The sequence below is a fragment of the Stegostoma tigrinum genome, chromosome 7 (assembly GCF_030684315.1).
Source record: "Stegostoma tigrinum isolate sSteTig4 chromosome 7, sSteTig4.hap1, whole genome shotgun sequence".
In the NCBI taxonomy this organism is placed as follows: domain Eukaryota; kingdom Metazoa; phylum Chordata; class Chondrichthyes; order Orectolobiformes; family Stegostomatidae; genus Stegostoma; species Stegostoma tigrinum.
In genome coordinates, this window is record NC_081360.1 from 83,946,877 (window position 1) to 83,967,319 (window position 20,443).

Sequence of the window (20,443 nt, forward strand, 5' to 3'; positions counted from 1 at the left end):
ATGATCATCACAGACTTCATTAGTAAGCATGTAGAGGACTGCATGTCAAAAAAGTCAGTCCCAGTGTTGCCCAACTGGAAATATAAATGAGCCAGGAGACCTAGTCTAGGTCAAAAGTGTTCAATTCAGGTGACCCTGAATATATAAACTAAATCTAGGTGCAACCTTTGTAAGGCCATCGGGGACTTCAAGAGACAATAACAGACTAAACTAGAGTCTAAGATTAACCACATGAACACATGTCGACTGCAGCAAGGCTAACACAATGTAATGGGCTGCAAAGCGAGTTTGAGTAGAATCGCTGACAACAAGGCAACCCTCTCTGATGACCTTAATGCATTCTATGCTTATTATGATCAGAGGTTCAATGAAATGATGTCACCTGCCTTGACAGCTTTGGGTGCAACTGTACCCACAGTCACCACTACAGACATCAGATTGGCCTTCTTGTGGGTGAACCCACGGAAAGGATTGAGTCCCCGGCCATGCACTCAGATCCTGCACAGACTAGATGGTGGGAGTATTTGCAGACATCTTTACTGGGATGTGAGTCTCCCACCTGCTTCAAGAAGACCACTACCATTCTAGAAAGAAAAATCAGGCAACATGCCTTAATGACTGATACCTGGTTAGTAATGGCAGACATCAACTCCAGCCTCCCAGATTGCATTAATCCACTACAATTCACCTACCATCACAATAGGCCCACAGCAAGTGCCATCTCCATGGCCCTACACCCTTTCCGGGTATACATGCATAACAGGGTGGCAGGTGTCTCAGTGGATAGCACTGCTGCCTCACAATGCCAAGGAATTGGGTGCAATTTCATACATACATTCTCCCTGTGTCTGCATGAGTTTCCTCCCACAGTCCAAAGATATGCAAGTTGGGTGGATTAGCCATGGGGAATGCAGAGTTACAGGGATGGGGTGGGTTGGGCAGGATGCTCTTTGGAGGGTCAGTGTGGGCTTGATGGGCTGAACGTTCTGCTTCCATACTGTAAGGATTTTATGATTTATCCTATTTGCGGACTTTATCTCTGCCTTCAAAGCTATGATTCCAAAAAAACCTATCTCCAAACTCTGAGACCTAGAACTCTGCTCTTGCCTCCACAACTAGAAGCTTGACTTCTTGACCTGCAGACCACAACCAGTAAGGATTGGCAACAACACCTCCTCTGCACTAATCCTCAAAACCAGTGCCCTGCAAGGCTGCATACTCAGCTGAGTTTGCAGGTGACACCAAAATAGGTGGTATAGTGGGTAGTGAAGAAGACCATCTCAGAGTACAATGGGATTTTGATCAGATGGGCCAATGAGCTGAGAATGGCAAATAGAGTTTAATTAAGATAAATGCAAGGTGTTGCATTTTGGAAAGGCAAACCAGGGCAGGACATACAGTTCATGGTAGGGTCCTGGGGATTGTTGCTGAATAGAATCCTATGGGTGCAAATTCAAAGTTCCTTGAAAGTGGTCGATGGTAGACAGGGTGGTGGAGGGCATTTGGCACACTTGCCTTCATCAGTCAGATGATTGAGTGTTGGAGTTAGGATGTCATGTGGTGACTGTACAGGACATCGGTGAGGCCAGTTTTAGAATACTACATACAATTCTGATCGCCCTTCTATAAGAAGGATGTTGTTAAACTTGAGAGCACCTAAAGATTTACAAGGGGTGTTGCCAGGACTGGAGAGTTTGAGTTATAGGGAAAGGGTGAATGGACTGGGCATTTTTCTCTGGAGCATCCAAGGCTGAGGGGTGACCTCCTAAAGATTTATAAAATCATGAAGGGCATGAATAGGGTGAATAGCTAAGGACTTTACCTAGTGTGGAGGAGTCTAAAACTAGAGGACATAGATTTGAGGTGAGAGAAGAAAAATTTAAAAAGGGCCTGAGAGGTAGCTTTTTCCACAGAGTCTGGTGCAGATATGGAATGAATCGCCAGTGGAGTTGTTGGAGACAGGTCCAATTGCAACAATTAAAATGCATCTGGATGGTTGGATAAATAGGAAGGGTTTAAAGGGATATGGGCCAAATGCTAGCAAATGGGACTAAGTCAGACTAGGATATCCAGTCAGGGTGGATGAGTTGCATCAAAGCTATATGACTCTAATTTTTACAGATGCACAATAGAAAGCATCCTATCTGGATGTACCAGAGCTTGGTTTGACAACTGCTCTTCTCAAGGCCTTAAGAAATTAGAGTTGTGAACGTAGCCTAGTCATCACAAAAACCAGCTTTCTTTACATTGCTGCCCGGCTTGATGTGTTGTTCCAGCCTCCTGATTGTCTGCTGCCTGGCTTGAGATGTTCTTCCAGCCTCCTGTTTGTCTACCTTGGATTTCAGCATTTGTTTTATTGTCTCCTTCCCTCCATTGACTCTGTCCCCACTTTCCACTGCCTTAGGAAAGCTCCCAACATAATCCAAGACTCCTCCCACCCTGCTTGCACTCTCTTTCAGTGGACAGGAGATGCAAAAGTTTGAAAACATGTACTGACTCATTTAAGAACAGCTTCTTCCTTGCTGTTTTCAGATTTATGGAGAGGCTTCTCATATATTAGAGTTGATCTTTCTCTGCACCTTCTCTGTATCTATAACAGTTTGTTCTGCATTCCCTTAGCCTGTGGTACTTATGCAAGGTATGATTTGCCTGGTTAGCACACAAAATAATACTTTCACTATATCTTGGTACAGATACAATAATAAATCAAATCAAATCATATTGAATGGCTGAGCTGGCTCAAAGTGCCAAATGGCCTACTCCTGTTCCTATTTTGTATGTTTTCCTATAAATATTGTGGCTACAAGAGCAAGAGAGAGATGTGGGATTGTGCAGCAATTAACTCACTTCCGGACTCCCCACAGCCTTTCCAACAGTTCCAAAGCTCAAATCAGAGGTATCATAAAATACACGTCATATCTGAATGAATACAGCTCCAACAGTACTCACAAAATATGACAGCATTCAAGTCAAAGCAGCCTGCTTGTTTAGCACCGCCTCCCAAAACACGCATACCCCCCATAACACAAATGTGCTCAACTTGTAAGATGCAATTGTTATGGACCAAACCAGATAACCCCCCTCCAAATTTTTGTAAGGAAATAGCCTAGACCCTAACTTCTGTATTTTTTTAAAGGCAAGTGTATGGTGTTGTGTCCCACATTCAGGTATTTCTGCTGTAGTGCATGTTTTGTTAATGGGAATTGGTTGTAATGTGATTGATGAATAGTGGACACTGTTTGCAAAATGTGAACTTTCTGCTGTACAGGTTTTGTGATTTTCTATAGCAATTTCTCTATAATGCGATTTTCTATAGAGGGATTTTCTACAGTGCAAGGTCACACAATAATGCAACTATTGCGTTTTAAGAGAAATACCTGTATGATTCAATTAGTCCACCACTCTGCTTTAATCAAAACACATTTTATTCTTACAACAGTTAAAATACAAAAAAAGTTGACAAAACTTCGTACAAATATTTAACAAGATAATGTATTATTTAACCACCAGTCATCAACTGTTCCAATATTGACAGCATCCCATAAACACACTCTTTGGCAAAAATGCAATTCAGCAAAACAGTAATGATTCTCACATGCAGTCTCTCTTCAGTCCAGAAGAAATAATCTGCCTCTTTTCATTTTTAAGACAAAGCCTCACTATCCAAGACTTCACTAGCAGGTGCGAACGCGGGCTTTCAGTTCAGCAGCCAGCGGAAACCTTCTCACTAAAAGCAAAACAAAAACCCTTCCTGGGTCTTTGTGAGCCCTGACTCCGCCCACTCATGATTCTCTTGTCTCATTTTAAAAGAACTCAGGGATGACTCCAAGCTGTTTATCTGAAGGAGATATTTTGACATCACTGTGACAATACCCCTTTGCAAGAGAAATAGCGCAGAAGACATCTCTTAAAGGCACAATACCATCATACATTGTAAAAGGCACCTTAGACAGCATGTTGCAAACCCATGACCACCACTATTTAGAAGGACAAAAGCAGCAGATACGTGGGGACAATACCACCTGCAAAGCCCCCTCCAAGCTACTCAGAATTAAGATTTGAAAATACATCACTGTTCCTTCAGTGTTGTTGAATCAAAATCATGGAACTCCCACCCTACGGTCCCTGTGAGCCCACCTGCATCAAATGAACTGCAGCAGTTCAAGAAGAGAGCTCATCACTCTCTCCCAAGGTTTACATAGATGGTCAATAATGTTAGCCCAGCCAGTAACAACCACAACCCTTCTCTCAGCGAGCAAGGAGATCTGACTCCCCTAGTCTGGATTCACAGTCTGAGCCGACGCTCCAGGTCCACAGCTAGCCTGGGCACCTGAAGGAGAGGAGGCATCAGTGAAAGAGATGGACGATGGATCAACGGCAGCATCTGGAGGAGCGATGGATGGGGAATAGGAGGTACAGAACCCGTGCATCACCAGGCCCATGTCTCCAGCTTGGATGTGGGAGTCGCAGTGATGGAGGCCCGTAATGGAGATTCCCCAAGTCTGTTTCACAGACTGTGGCCAATGTCAACCAGCGACTGGAGGAGTAGCAGAGGAGAAACAAGACAAAAAAATGAATTCTACTGTTGTAAAATCTTACATTATATTCAATGATTCAAGATAGCACCAGAGTGTGGTGACACTTTGCATATGACACATGATAAAAGTTTTATACTGTGTTTTGATATGTATGTGAAAATAAATGTAAATCTAATTATTAAAAAACTGAATACAAGGTCCATTCCAAGGTGCGAGCATTAAAATGAAGGCTGAGGAGATTACTGAGAGAGTGTTGCTTTGTTGGATCTTTTTCAATTAGGTCATAAACTCATATAGATGTGCAGCATGGAAACAGAGCCTCTGGTCCGACTAGTCCATGCGAACAGATATCCCAAATAATTTAGTCCCAACTGCCAGCATTTGACCCATATCCCTCTTAAACCCTTCCCATTCGTACACCATCCAGATGCCTTTCTAAAGGTTGTGATTGTACCACTTCCACCATTTCCTGTGTCAACTCATTCCATTCCCACACCATCCTCTGCATGGAAAAGTTGCTCTTTAGCTCCCTTTTAAATCTTTCCCCCTCACCATAAACCTATGCCCTCTGGTTGACTCCCTCATCTCAGGGAAAAGACCTTGTCTATTTACCCCTTTCATTGCCCCTCAGGATTTTATAAACTTCTATCAGGTCCCTCAGTCTCCGATGCCCCAGGAAAATAGCTCCAGCCTTTTCAGCCTCTCCTTGCAGCTCAAACCTTCCAATCCTGGCAACATTTTTGTAAATCTTTTCTGAACCCTTTCAAGTTTCACAACATCCTTCCAATAGCAGGGAGACCAGAATTGCACACAATATTCCAAAAGTGGCTTAACCAATGCCCTGTACAACCGCAACATGACATCCCAACTCCTATACTCAGTGCACTGACAAATAATGGAAAGCATACCAAGTGCTTTCTTCAACTATCCTATACTATCTATCTAACTATGGTCTTAAAAAGCAGACATAATATTAGGGTTCCTTTCCAGAGGGATAGAATTCAAAAGCAGCAAAGTTAAGATAAACTTCAACAGAGTGTTAGACCACACTTGGAGAGCTTTGAACAGCTCTGGACATGATGATATGAAAATAATTTACAAGCCCTGGCAAAGATGCAAGTAAGGTTTACCAGAATTATACCAAAATTAAGCATCTATGTCTATCAGTAAAGATTGAAAAGGCTGACACTTCTTTGTGTAAAACAGTACAGAAAACAAGGTGTAGAGCTGGATGAACATAGTAGGCCAAGCAGCATCAGAGGAGCAGGAAAGCTGATGTTACGGGTCTGGACCCTTCTTCAGAAATGGACCCTTCTACAGAAATGGGGGAAGGGAAGGGGATTCTGAAATAAATAGGGAGAGAAGGGGTGGTGGACAGAAGATGGATAATGGAGATGATAGGTGGAGAGCAGACAGACAGGTCAAAGAGGCAGGATTGGACCAGTAAAGGTGAGTGTAGGTGGGGAGCTCGGGAAGATGGGCAAGACAAGGGAGGTGGCGGTGGATGACACTAGTAGGTATGAGATGGGGGTGGGGCTTGAGGAGACAGGAAGGGATTGGTGGGAGGAAGGACAGGTTCGGGAGGCAGGGACAAGCTGGGCTGGTTTTGGGATGCAGTAGGGGGAGGGGAGATTTTGAAGTTTGACTCCTCTTCAGGAATGGGGGAGGGGAAGGGAACATTCAGCATACTAAATTGATAGATGACTTCAGTCTGTTCTGTGGAACTGCCCAATTAACGCAACTACCCCTTGAAGGGCAACACATCACTCACAGAGTGCCTTTGTGCTCGTAAGAGAAAGCATATTCTGCACTCTCTGGGTGTGGCTGCGGTTATTTTCCACTTCCAATGCACATCTACTATTTGCATATGTAAGGCAACATAGGTTCAACCTGAAACATCAGCTTTTGTGCTCCTAAGATGCTGATTGGCCTGCTGTGTTCATCCAGCTCCACACTTTGTTATCTGGGATTCTCCAGCAGCTGCAGTTCTCATTATCTCTGATACAATTTTAACCTCACTGCAAAGCCTCTTCCAAGGATGCTTAACCTGAAGAAGTTACTGTCCTCCCTCTGGACAAACCTCAGGGGATTTCACTCCCACTGCAACTCTCTTGTATCCATCTTCGATCCACCTCCCCATCTCTTCCTATTTATTTCAGAACCCTCTCACCATCCCCCTTTTCTGATGAAGGGTCTTGGCCCGAAACATCAGCTTTTGTGCTCCTAAGATGCTGCTTGGCCTGCTGTTCCTCCAGCTCCACACTTTGTTATCTCGGATTCTCCAGCATCTGCAGTTCCCATTATCTCTGGTAATCAAGTGTGCCCAACCTCCATATACTTTTCTTCTTACACTCCCTTTCAAGCCCATCAAGACAGCTTCCACATGTTCTCACATGCCTTTTTGAATTGTGAGCTTATGAAATATCAGAGTAGTAGTCACAAAACATGGTCACATAGTTTGGTTTAAGTAATAAAATGTGAGGCTGGATGAACACAGCAGGCCCAGCAACATTCAGGAGCACAAAAGCTGACGTTTCGACCTAGGCCCTTCATCAGAGCAGTTTGTGAAAGGCACAGTATAATTTTTTTTTGTTTTGTAGAACATTTGAAAACAATCCAAATACCACCCTGGTGGAATACTAGAATTCTACTATCAGTAAGGCAGAAAATTCTTTGCTGTACAATATCTAATGTCAAGGTGTTCAATTATAAAAAAAAATTCTTGTGAATATAATTATTGCCCATCTCAAATTTCCCTTGAGAATACTGTGAACCACCCTTGCAAACAACAGTGGTCTACAGAGCATTCTACAACCATGCTGTTTTCTGTAAGAAGCTTGATACAACTGAATGGCCTTTTGGCCATGTCAGAGGGCAGTTAAGAGACATCCACGTTTCTGTAAACCAAACCAGGTAGGTACATCAACTTTGATCAGAGATAATGGGAACTGCAGATGCTGGAGAATCCAAGATAACAAAGTGTGAAGCTGGATGAACACAGCAGGCCAAGCAGCATCTCAAGAGTTCGTCAACTTTGCTCCCTGGGGACATTACTGAACAGAAAAGCTTAGTATTATGTTCAAATATCACAGTTTTCAGAATGGGATTTGAATTTGACACTGTCTCTGGAGCATTAATCCAGTAATGTCACACTTGGCTACAATCTTTAACCAAAAGTGAAACTAATAACTTGGACTTGAGAAATCATTGACACAAATCTATTTCCTCATAAACATTCACCTGATTTTGACAGCTACAAAATGAGGAGTAATAAAATTTACTGATAATTAATTTTGACACTCTGATGCAACCGAAGGTGTTTTAACTTGTTTATTCATTTGCAGTCCTGGATGGTGGAAGGTTGTTGGGTGATAACATCAACGTTGACCTGATGGCAGTAAATGGGATAATAGGTGAGAAATAATCAAACTAGACACAGATTGTTGTCATCACCATGGTTTACAAATGAAACACGCTTTATTACCCTTAAAAAAAAGATATTTCAGCACTTGCCTAAAAGGCATTTTAAAAGAGCAAGGCTAGCAACATTTGAAAATATCTTAGGACAGTTACAAGGAATGTGATGGATAACATACGCATTTAATGAAATGGAGCCATATGCATATTTTTTCAAAGGGGATGGATAAATTGAGAAGAGCTTAGAAAGACAATAGCCTGACATCACATGATTATGTAACAATTTCAAAGCATGGAATTACAAGGTGTAGAGCTGGATGAACACAGCAGGGCAAGCAGCATCAGACGAACAGCTACGCTAACATTTCTAGACCTGAAATGACAGCCTTCCTGCTTCTCTGATGCTGCTTGCCCTGCTGTGTTCATCCACGTCTACACCTTGTTATCTCAGATTCTCCAGCTCTTATTACTTCTTCAAATCATGGAACTTGGGTTTCACCAGCTGGGTAAATATTTATTGAAATTTCTTTTGTCCTTGAAGGTGGTGGTGAGCTGCCTTCTTGAAAGGCCCCAATCTATTTGGCATCAGTCCACAGACAATGTTGTTAGGGAGGGAGCTCCAGGACTTGTCCCAGTGGCACTGAAGGAACATAGATACATTTACGACTGGCGAGTGGCTTGGAAGGAAAATTGCAAGACGTGCTGTCCCCATGCATCAGCTGTCCTTATCCATCTAGATGGTAGTGATTGCTTGTTTAGAAGGCCCTGTCCAAGAAGCTACAGTGAATTTCCACAGTGCAACTGGCAGACGGTGCATGTCACCGCCACTTGCCTTCGGTGGTGTAGGGAATGAAAGTTTGTTGGATGCTAGTGCCAATCAAGCCTGCTGTCCACCCCACACAGGCAAGACGACTCACGTAAGGGAACACTTGACAAGGGGATGCCCGACAGAATGCAGGTCTTAGGTTTAAAGGGCAGAAAGCCCAGGCTGCTCACCCCTGGGTTGTCGAGTGTCACGGGGCACTCGACCGCTCAAGCTGAATCGGAAAGGGGGACTGGAACAAAAAAAAGTGGGCGTTGGAGGAAGGCATATAGAAAACAAGGTGATCTAATCCAGGTGTACGAGCTCCTCCGCAAAGCGGACCCCAAATGCAACATAAATTGAGCAGACCAGCTCCGGCACAGGACAGGGTTATGATGGTGCGCGCGCAACCCCTCCCCCCACGTTGTGGGAGGCGCGCGCGGCTCCTTGGGATTGCTGCTTTAATGTCCGCCATGTTTGCCGTGGCGCATGTCGCGGACCGACGGCCAAATTTCGGTTTCTCGGGCTCGGCTCGGTCGGCATGAGGGGCATTTCAAGGAGCGCCCTATCCACCCAGGGGACGGACTCCTTAACTCGCATCCATGAGCGGCTCTGGGCGTCCGGCCGCCCAATTAAGACTGGTCTAAAACGCCATCTTTGTGCCAGTGAGGTCCGCTCCTTTTCGCTGCGCGGTGTCTGCTGTAGTAACCCCACGGCGATAACTGGGGGGGGTGGGGGGGGAGGGGGTGTGCGGGGAGGGGAGGGATTTTTTTTCTTTGTCGGAAAATTTTCTTTTATATAAAAAAAACAGGAATCCTCTCCCGCGCACACCATGAGTAAACTGTCGTTCCGAGCGCGGGCGCTAGACGCCACCAAGCCGCTCCCCATTTACCGGGCGAAGGATCTGCCGGACCTCCAGGATTGCGTCTCCATCAATAGGGCCGTGCCGCAGATGCCGACCGGGATGGAGAAAGAAGAGGAGTCGGTGAGTGAGAGGGGAGGGAGGATGGTTGGTGGGGGGGCCGGGGGGCGGGGAGAGAGGGAGAAACGGCGGCCGCTGGCGTTTTACTCACTGCGCAAGCCACGGCTCCCGCCGCCATTGTTATCCTTTGCAGCCAGGGGACGTTTTGGCGCGGAGATTTGAAATCCCGGAATCGTTTTTTTTCAAAAACAAACGTGTTGACATACACATTACTTTCGGGCGAAAAAAGTTCTTGTTTAACTTGACACGGAACTGAGACATCGAACTTTTTTTTGCCGAACCTATGGCACGATAACCATCCTCCTGCAGACTGTTGCTTTTGATGGTTTTTGTCCGTTTATTTTAAATAGTCCTGCCCCTTGCCCCGTCTGATTGGCTGGAGCCCCTGACAATCTCATTTACCGGGTAGAATTCGGCCGCTGATTGGATGCCGGCGATGACGTGCCGCTCGGCGGGTAAACACCGAAGCCCATGCGTCGGCAGCTTGTTGACAGTTCGCGTCGTAGAGTTACTTCTCTGGGAGAGTGGAGGCTGAAATTTTATTTAACCAAAAAACTAAATGACCCTAGATCTTGAGGCGACTCAGATGTTTCGCCCCTGTTGGAGGCCGGTTTGGCAGCAACCTGTGCTATTTGTGATACCCGATTATACTTAACATTTAATGCAAATAACTAGAATTTAATGGTACTTTTGTGGAAGTCATTTTCAGTGTCCTAACACGGATTGAGAGATTAATATGTGGCAATGAATGGCGATGTTTCTGCACTAAAGCTGACTACACTAACCAAGGAAAAAAATTTTGAAACGTATGGGATTATTTTTGCTGTTAAATTCTTCCCTACGCTAATTGCTTTGTGTAATGCAGTCAGATGAAACATGACAATAAATGCAACGTACAAAATACAGATTGGCTGATTAGTATTCTAGTGCAAATGGTAAGGCAGATGTTCACATGAGAGATGATGGGAACAGCAGATGCTGGAAAATCCGAGATAACAAAGTATGGAGCTGGAAGAACACAGCAGGCCAAGCAACATCCTAGGAACACAAAAGCTGATGTTTCGGGCCTAAACCTGATTACCCTGCAGTTTAATCTGGTTTCATTTATGTGCTAATTTAAACCCTACCTATTTTGCAAGGAATTATCAGATCAAAGCAGGAGATGCGATCAGGCCAATCTATTAATTTGAGACCTAGAAAGACTAAACTTGGCCCACTGACAACTTTTTCCAAAAGATTTGGGTCTGGTCAAGTCGAGAACTGTTTTAAGTACTCCTCTGTTCCACCTGCATAGATGCCCATGTGGTGCAGAATATGCTGCCTCACTGCCAATGAAATTAGGAAAATGCTTTCTCCTGTATATTTTCTGAATTTGTGTCACTTGAATGCTGGAGCCAAGGTCAGTACCAAATGTTTAGGTTTACTGCAATCAGTTCTGGTCTCCCTGCTTTAGAAAAGATGTTGTTGAACTTGAAAGGGTGCAGAAAGGATTTACAAGGATGTTGCTGGGACTCGTGTGTTTGAGGAATAGGGACAGGCTGAACAGGCAGGGGGTATTTTCCCCTTAGAGCATCAGAGGTTGAGGGGTGACGTTATAAAGGTTTGTAAAACCATGAGGGGCATGAATAGGGTGAATAGATTAGATTCCCTACAGTGTGGAAACAGGCCCTTCGGCCCAACAAGTCCACATCGCCCCTTGAAGCATCCCACCCAGACTCATTCCCCTATAACCCACACACGCCTGAACACTATGGACAATTTAGCATGGCCAATCCACCTAGCCCGCACATCTTTGGACTGTGGGAGGAAACCGGAGCACCTGGAGGAAACCCACGCAGACATGGGGAGAACGTGCAAACTCCACACAGACAGTCACCAGAGGCTGGAATCGGACTTGGGTCTCTGGTGCTGTGAGGCTGCAGTGCTAACCACTGAGCCGCTGTGCCGCCCCACCACTGAGCTACCGTGCTGCCCCAAGAATAGCTGAGGTCTTTCTCCCAGGGTGGAGTGGCCCAAAACAAGAGGGTATAGGTTTAAGATGAGAGGAAAAAGATACGTTAGGGATCTGGGCGTAACCTTTTCGTGCAGAGGGTGTTGTGTGTATGCACTGAGCTCTCAGAGGAAGTGGTGGAAGCTGGTACAGTTACAGCATTTAAAAGGCATCTGGATGGGTACATTAATAGGAGGAGTTTAGAGGGATAGGGGCCAAATGCTGGCATGTGGGGCAGGATTATTTTAGGATGTCTGGTCAGCAGGGATGGGTTGGATCAAAAGGTTTGTTCCATGCTGCATAGCTCTATGACTGTAAGTTTGTCTCAAAAAGAGGAACGTTATCAGTGGAGCTTGCACTTGATGATGGAAGAACTCATTTGTGCAGTATGTAAATAACCTAAAAGCTGGGATGATGCATTTTGTCGGCAGCTCATTGCTGCAATAGGCTGAAATTCTGCTCTCTAATAAGTGCCCCAATCAGGGAGATGGAAAACTTGGGCTATAGTAACTAATTTGTACATGTGTATTCAGTGCAGTTACTTTAATTCTTTTCTTCATTTTGGGAAAATATGGAAGATAAGAGATTTGTTTTCCTGATTCACTTTATTTACTATGCTGCATCGGACATTGGTGCCCTGCCGTGTATTGAGTAAAAGAAAAATACAAGTTGTCACAATCTGGTATGAAATATTCTTAGGGTTACTGCCTAACTAGAAGATTACTTTTTATTTTAAATGTTTGCTGTGATGTTGACATAGCTACACCATGCCATTCCTTATTGTATTTCCTAATTATATAATCGGTTGATGGGTATGTGCAACTTTTTTACCCACTTTTTTGGATTTATAATTTCCTGCTTTGCGCATTATAGTGTATAAAGTAGGCATCTAAAAGGAAGTCTACATTTGCGAACAAATCAAACTGATCCAAAGTTGTTATTTAGTTCACTGCTTGAATGAATGATTCTGTAATTTGTATCACCATTTTAACTATAATATGACTAACATCAGAATGACCTCTTTTCTCAAATTACACCCTTTCCCCTATCTTTCTTGAAGCAACTCTATTTCCATCCAAGTCAGCCTATAAGTCAGAGTTTGTTCCTGCCTTATATAAAAATAGGAGTAGAAGGATACGCATCCAGTGGGGCTACCTGACCATTTATTTTGGTAGTGGTTGGTTTTGGTCTTTGCTTTGACTTCCCTGCCCACTGTTCATACGGTTTGATTTCATTGAAGGACAAAGCTATTTTGCAGCCTTAAATGTATTCAGTGACAGAGAATCTGTAATGCACTAGGTTAGGGAATTCCAGGGGCTCACAATCCTCTGGGGTAGATAATGCTCATCTCAGTGATGAATCATCAGCCCTTATCCTAAAACTCTGCTCACTTTGTTCTACGTATGTTGGCCAAGGGATGAAGTACCTTACTATCCACCGTGTCATACCTCTTTGTAACTTTGAATGTTTCAATGAGACCACCTCTCATTCTTCTGAACTGTAGATAGTGTAGACCCAATTTAGACAGCCTCATGATAGACAACCCTCTCATCCCTGAACCTTTATACTATTCATGATGCAAAATGTCCTTCTCTAACGAGTTCCAATATATTTTAGAGGTGGTCTCTTCAAATTCTGACAAACCTTGTAGCAAAACGTTTTTTATTTCTCGGGATTGGAATACAAGAACAAAGGCCAATGTTCCCTTTGATTTTCTAATAGCTATTTTTACTTCAATGCTAGCTTGTTGTTTACCTTGGAGGAGCAGGCTCCAACCATAGAGTCATTGAGATGCACTGCATGGACACAGACCCTTTGGACCAATTTGTCCATGCTGATCAGACATCCTAGATAAATCTAGTCCTATTTGCTTGCATTTAGCTTATGCACTTCTAAAGACTTCCTATTCATATATCTATCCAGATGTCTTTTAAATGCTGTAATTGTATCAACCTCCACCACGTCCTGTGACAGCTCAGTGCATACACACACCACACTCTGCATGAAAAAGTTGCCCCTTATGTCCCTTTTAAATTTTTCCCCTCTCACCTATGCTATCTAGTTTGTGACACCCCCACCTTAGGGAAAAGACCTTGTCTAGTTACCCTACCTATGCCCCTCATTGTTTTATAAACCCCTATAAGTTTACCCCTCAGCCTCCGACACTCCAAGGAAAAAACCCTCAGCTTATTCAGACTCTCACAATAGCTAAAACTCTCCAGCTGAGTATGCATATGACACCAGGTTACAGTCCAACAGTTTTATTTGAAATCACAAGCTTTTGGAGTGCAGCTTCTTCATCAGGTGCAGTGAGAGAGAAGAACACGTTGACACAAACTTTATGGGCAGAGAGATCAAGGGCTGAGAGATCAAAAGATTATACAACTAGTGTGAGTGGAGCGTCAGATAATAGGTCTCAGCAGGTGACCAAGTGTCGTGGAAGGTAAGTAAAGTGTCAACAGCTAAATAACCAGTGAAGGGATCCGATTAAATGAGGCAGAGAGATAATTACAAAAAATGGAAAATAAGCTGGTACTGGAGACAAACAAAATGACCAGAATAACATGGTGGGTATAACAGTTGCATGCTGAAGGTCTAACGAAACTAATAAATAATTCAAAATTGTGCAAGCTAATTAAGGTAGAGACATCATCACAATTTATGGAGATGATGGTGTCAAAACAGTACAATAAGGAAGATTTTACAGATACAGAACAGTGTGGTGGGGCCACATATAGCGTGACATGAACCCAAGATCATGGTTAAGGTCATCTTCCTGGGTATGGAACTTAGCTATCGGTCTCTGTTTGGCGATCCTGCGTTGTTTTTTTTTCTATTCATTTGTCGGATGTGGGTGTCGTTGGCTGGCCAGTATTTCTTGCCCATCCCTGACTGCCCTTGAGAAGGTGGTGGTGAGCTACCTTCTTGAACCGCAGCAGTTCTCCTGCTGTAAGTCGACCCACAATGCTATTAGGGAGGGAATTTCAGTATTTTGAACCAGCGACACTGAAGCAATGGCAATATATTTCTAAGTTGATGAGTTGCTTGGAAGGGAACTTGGAGATGGTGGTGTTTCCATATGTTTGCTGCCCATGTCCCTTTGGGTGGAAGTGGTTGTGGGTTTGAAAGGTGCTGTCTGAGAATCTTTGGTGAATTTCTGCAGTGCATCCTGTAGAGAGTACACACTGCTTCTACTGAGTGTTAGTGGTGGAGGGAATGAATGCTTGTGGATGTAGTACCAATCAAACTGGCTGCATTGCCTGGATGGTGTCAAGCTTCTTGTTGTTGGGGCTGCACTCATCCACACAAGTGGAGGGTATTCCGTTACATTCCTGACTTGTGCCTTGTAGATGGTGGACAGGCCTTGAGGAGTCAGGAGATGAGTTATTTGCCACAGTATTCCTAGCTTCTGGCCTGGTCTTGTAGCTACTGTGTTTATGGTTGAGTCTGTGGTCGATGATAACGCCCAGGATGTTGATCGTGGGAGATTCAGTGATGGTAACACCAATTGAATGTCAAGAGATAGTGGTCAGGTTGTCTGTTATTGGTAATGGTCACAGCCTAGCATTTGTGTGGCTTGAATGTCACTTGCCACTTGAAGCCCAAGCCTGGATATTGTCCACGTCTTGTTGCATTTGAACATGGACTGCCTTCAGTATCTGAGGAGTCACAAATGATGCTGAACATTGTGCAATCATTGGTGAACATGTGCAATCATTGGTGAACATCCCCAGTTCTGACCTTATGATGGAGGGAAGGTCATTGAAGCAGCTGAAGATGGTTGGACCTGGGACATTGCCCTGAGGAACTCTTGCAGAGATATCCTGAAGCTGAGACGACTGACTTCCAAACAACCATGACCATCTTCCTATGTGTTAGGTATGACTCTAACCACCGGAGAGTTTGTCCCCGATACCCATTGATTACAGTTTGCTAGGGCTCCTTGATGTCACACTCTGTCAAATGCAGCCTTATATCAAGGGCTGTCATTCTCACCTCACCTCACCTCACCTCTGGAATTCACCTTTGTCCACTTTTGATCCAAGGCTGTAATGAGGTCAGGAGCTGAGTGTCCCTGGCGGAACTCAAACTGGACATCGCCGTGCAGGTTTCTTCTGAGCAGGTGCTGCTTGACAGCACTGTTGATGACGCCTTCTATCACTTTACTGATGATTGAGGATAGACTGATGGGGCAGTAATTGGCTTGGTTGGATTTGTCCTGCTTTTTGTGTACAGGATATACTTGGGCGATTTTCCACATTGCCGGGTTGATACCGGTGTTGTAACTATATGGAAACAGCTTGGCTAGGGGAGCAGCGAGTTCTGGAACACAAGCTTTCAGTCCCATTGCCGGAGTTGTCAGGGCCTGTAGCTCTTGTAGTATCCAGTGTCTCCAACCATTTCTTGATATCATGTGGAGTGAATTGAATTGGCTGAAGACTGGTATCTGCAATACTGGGACCACTACGCCAAGATGGATCGTCCACTCAATCTGGCTGAAGATTGCTCTGAATGCTTCAGCTTTATCTTTTTCACTGGGCTTTACCCATCATTGAGGATGCGGTATTTGTGGAGCCCCCTCTTCCAGTGTGTTGTTTAATTGTCCACACCATTCATGACTGGACGTGGCAGGACCGCAGAGCATAATGATCCGTTGGTTATGGGATCACTTACTTCTGTCTATCACTTGCTGCTTTCACTGTTTGGAGTGCAAGTCATCCCGTTTGGTGGCTTCACCAGGTTGATACCTCATCTTTAGGTATGCCTGGTGCTGCTCCTGGCATGCCCTCCTGCACACTCCATTGAACTAGGGTTGATCCCTTAGCTTGATGGTAATGGTTAAGTGGGGGATATGCCGGGCCATAGGATTGTGCTGGAGCACAGTTATGCTGTTGTTGATTGCTCACGGTGCTTCATGGGTACCCAGTCTTGAGTCGCTAGATGTGTGTGAAGTCTGCCCCATTTAGCACAGTGATAATGACACACAACACGATGGGAGTTATTCTCAATGTGAAAGCAGGCCTTTGTCTCCATACGGACTGTGCGCTGATCACTCTTAATTGTACTGTCGTAGACAGATACAACTGCAGCTGGCAGATTAGTAAGGATGAGGCCAAATATGTTTTTCCCTCTTGTTGGTTCCCTCACCATCTGCCACAGACCCAGTCTAGCAGCTATGTCCTTTAGGACCCAACCAGCTCGAAAAGTAATACTGCTGCCGAGCCACTCTTGGTGGTGGACATTGACGTTCCTCACCCAGAGTACATTTTGTGTCCGTGCCACCCTCAGTGCTTCCTGTAAGTGTTGTTTAACATTTGATGAGTGCTGATTCATCAGCTGAGGCAGAATGGTATGTCATAATCAGCAGGAGACTTCTTGCCTGCATCTAACCCGAAGCCACGAGACTTCATGGATCCTGGAGTCAATGTTGAGGACTCCTAGAGCAACACCCTCCTGACTGTATACCTTTGTGCCAACACCTCTGCTGGGTCTGTCCTGCTGGTGGGACGGGACATATTCAGGGATGGTAATCGTGGTGTCTGAGACATTGTCCATAAGTTATGATTCTGAGAGTATGACTCTGCCAGGCTGTTGCTTAACTACTTCTGAGGAAGGGTCACCAGACCTGAAACGTTAACTCTGTTTTTTCCTTCACAGGTGCTGCCAGACCTGCTGAGCTTTTCCAGCAACTTTGTTTTTGTCGCTTAACTAGTCTGTGAGGCAGCTCTCCCAACTTTGGCCCTAACCCCTAAATGTTAGTGAGAAGGACCTTGCAGGGTTGGCGGGGCTGTTTCTGCTATTTTAAAAGTAGAAAGAGCTGCGGATGCTATAAATTAGGAACAAAAAGCTCAGCAGGACTGACAGCATCTGTGAATAAAAAATCAGAGCTAAGGTTTCAGATCCAGTGACCCTTGCTCAGAACTCAGAAATGAAAATTTTATGTGTTATGAAGCATTTGGATCCTACAAGTTGTAACTTGCTTCCCATGATATTATCCATCATGGTTTTATCTTAAAATTGCTATTGGAATGGCTGACATCAGTAATGCTTGAAAATTTTGCACTTCAATTCTGCATTGTTATACTTTACTTCAAATACCCAGATCCAGCAGCATCTGTGGAGTGAGAAACAAGTAACATTTTAAGCCTTTTTTCTGAGCTTTTGTATTGATACTTGATTAGCAATGGGGCAGATTTTCTGCAGGCCAGACATTTGTTGTGTAAGCATAGATCAGAGTTGTGTGCGGGACTGTGCAGAATCCCCGTTGTAGCATCCTCTGAAACGTGCACAGGAAATTGAATTTTCTGCTGGATACCAGACACATTTTTCTCCCCATCCTGGGAGCTGACACACTGCTCCAATTTGTGCACTAGTTGACCCAACCCAACTCTCCAGGATCCTTTCTGATATAGGAGTGGTTGCTTTGCTGGTTGGAGTCGCACCCTGACACAAGGAAGGTGGTTTGATTGTTGGAAGTTAATCATCAGCCATGGGACAACATTCATCAGTTCCTAAGCCTAACAGCCTTCGCCTGTGTCTGCAGTGACCTTCCCTCCACCCTAAGATCAGGCTTGGGATGTTTGCTGATGATCGTACATGGTCAAGTAGAATTTGTAGTTGTGGATACAGAGTAGTTCACATTCAAGTGCAGCAAGACCTGGACCGCATTCAACTGTGGGCTGCTAAATGACAAATAACATTAGCACTACACAAGTGCAGATCTTTGAAGCCTAGTAGACTGAACTTTACATTTGAAATGCAAATAGGATTTTTAAAAATATTCATTTTTCATGTACCCAGATACCTTCCTTCTATTTTCTGTAAGTCATTTCTCATCATTTGTGGGTGTGGTGTTTGGCCTTCACCTTGGATAGAGAAAAGTTACAAAAATTGATATTGGATGGGAATGGCAATGTGTTGCTATCTTGACCTCCGCTGTAGTTTCGGTGCATATTTGGTAACCTTTCCTTTTACTGTTAAGGTTTTGGAGTAGATCTGTAGCTCGGGTTGTGGGTGTTGAGGTTGGTTGGCTCGCCAAGCTGATTTGTTGTTCCGCAGACTTTTCGTTACTGTGCTTGGTAATGAAACGTCTGCAGAACAACAGACCAGCTCGGCGAACCAACCAATCTCAACTTTCCTTTTATTCTTTGGAATTGGGATATCATTCGCAAGGCCAGCAGTTGTTATTCATTTCTAGTTGCCTTTTTACTGAAGAACTTGTTAGGCCACTTCACGCCCAGTTAAGCATCAACTGTTGTGCTTACTCTGCAATTTGAGTTCATATATGTGAAACTGGTGAAGGGGTATTCTGCAGATGTCACTTTTGCAAGGGCTGTCTCAGATATGTCCACCTTTTTCCTCAACTGAGGATTCCCCTCCATCGTTGTTGACATGGCCCTCGTCCACACCCAATGCATTTCTGCCCTCTCCCGTTCCCTCCAAGAACAACAGTATGGTCCTCTTGTCCTGATTTTTTACCATAGCAGCCTCCACATCCAAAGGATCATAAGCTTCCATTCTTGTGACCTCCTGCAGGATGCCACCACCATACGAATACTCCCCTCCCCTCCTTTGGCAGCATTCCTGTGGGACTGTCTGGTCTATGCCTCCTCCAGTCCCAATGCCTTGTCACACCGTACTGGTTCTTTGGTGTGCAAGGCCTCAGACACACCTTCCTGGTGAAATGGCGATTTACCTGCACTTCATTGAATCTAGTGTACTATCTTTGCTGCTAACTAGGTGGTCTCCTCAACAATGGGGAAACAAAATGCATTCTGGGTTGCCGCTTTGCCAAACACCTCCATAAAAATAACCCCAAGTTTACAATTGTCTGCCACTTTAACATACCACGTGCCCATGTTACAGTTCTGTTTCAGGCCGACTACACGGCTCTGGTGAAGTTCAGTGCTAGTTGGAAGAGCAACACTTCATCTTCTGTCTAGGTACCTTGTAGCCCTCAGGATTCAACATTGAGATTAGCAATTTTAGAGACTGAACACACTCCTCCATGTTCATGAGCTAGGACTATGTGGGTGTGTGGGTTAGGTTCTGTATAGGTTGCTTCCACTACAGTCAGTGCACTTCCACTATTCACAACTCTCATTATCACGTATTTAGCCTTTACTTATTCCTAGGTTTACTGTTAGCTAAACAGCAGATTATGAAACAAGACCGTTGAAGGTTATAATCTCAGAATTACTCCTGGTGCCATCTCTATTCTCCTATTTCTGTGCTTTCTAGCAGCAGATGAATGCATGGTTCACGAGGCTGGATGGGCCTGTACTTTAATTCCAAAAGTGTTAGACTGATGCGGTCATGATATGGATTGATTGGTGGAATTGCGATGTTGCGACTACCACGGAGATATGGTTGAGGGAGAAAAATGGCCGGCACCCTAATGTTCTGGTGTTTAGGACCTTCAGGGAGAGTGTAAAAATGGAGGTGATGTCATATCATTAGTTAAAGAGTCAGTTACTGCGGTAAGGCGGGGTGATATCTTGGAAGTGACGTCAAATTAGGCTTTGAGGGTAGAACGTCAGAATAAAAAGGGGACTATCAAGTTGATAAGTGTGTATTGTGCATCCCTTAAACAGACAGTGGACAATTGAAGAGCAGGTATGTAATCAATTCACCTGAGGTATGTAAATATAATCGGGAATTTTAAATACCCTAATGTTAGTTGGGATAATTACAGTATAAAGGGGTTGGGGAGG

At 44.3% G+C, this 20,443-nt stretch overlaps 1 protein-coding gene and 1 long non-coding RNA gene across 5 annotated transcripts in view; one reads left to right on the top strand and one right to left on the bottom strand.

Moving 5' to 3' along the window:
• Nucleotides 1–3,445: 3,445 nt before the first annotated feature.
• LOC132209826 (uncharacterized) lies at nucleotides 3,446–9,808 on the bottom strand. Its single transcript, XR_009445961.1, has 3 exons — nucleotides 9,650–9,808; nucleotides 7,779–7,926; nucleotides 3,446–4,537 (listed from the first exon to the last, which is right to left on the bottom strand). It is a non-coding gene; the product is annotated as an uncharacterized LOC132209826 (long non-coding RNA).
• epc2 (enhancer of polycomb homolog 2 (Drosophila)) overlaps nucleotides 9,184–20,443 on the top strand; it is a 60,170-nt gene continuing 48,910 nt past the window's right edge. For 3 of the 4 annotated variants that reach the window (XR_009445960.1, XM_059647457.1, XM_059647458.1), the window contains exons 1-2: nucleotides 9,184–9,427; nucleotides 9,569–9,742. Coding sequence is in view for 3 of the 4 variants with exons in the window: in XM_059647457.1 (XP_059503440.1) it covers nucleotides 9,299–9,427; nucleotides 9,569–9,742 (303 nt within the window). In the remaining variant the exon portion in view is untranslated. The remainder of the gene's footprint in view (nucleotides 9,428–9,568; nucleotides 9,743–20,443) is intronic. The other variant, XM_059647459.1, reaches the window with a different exon arrangement.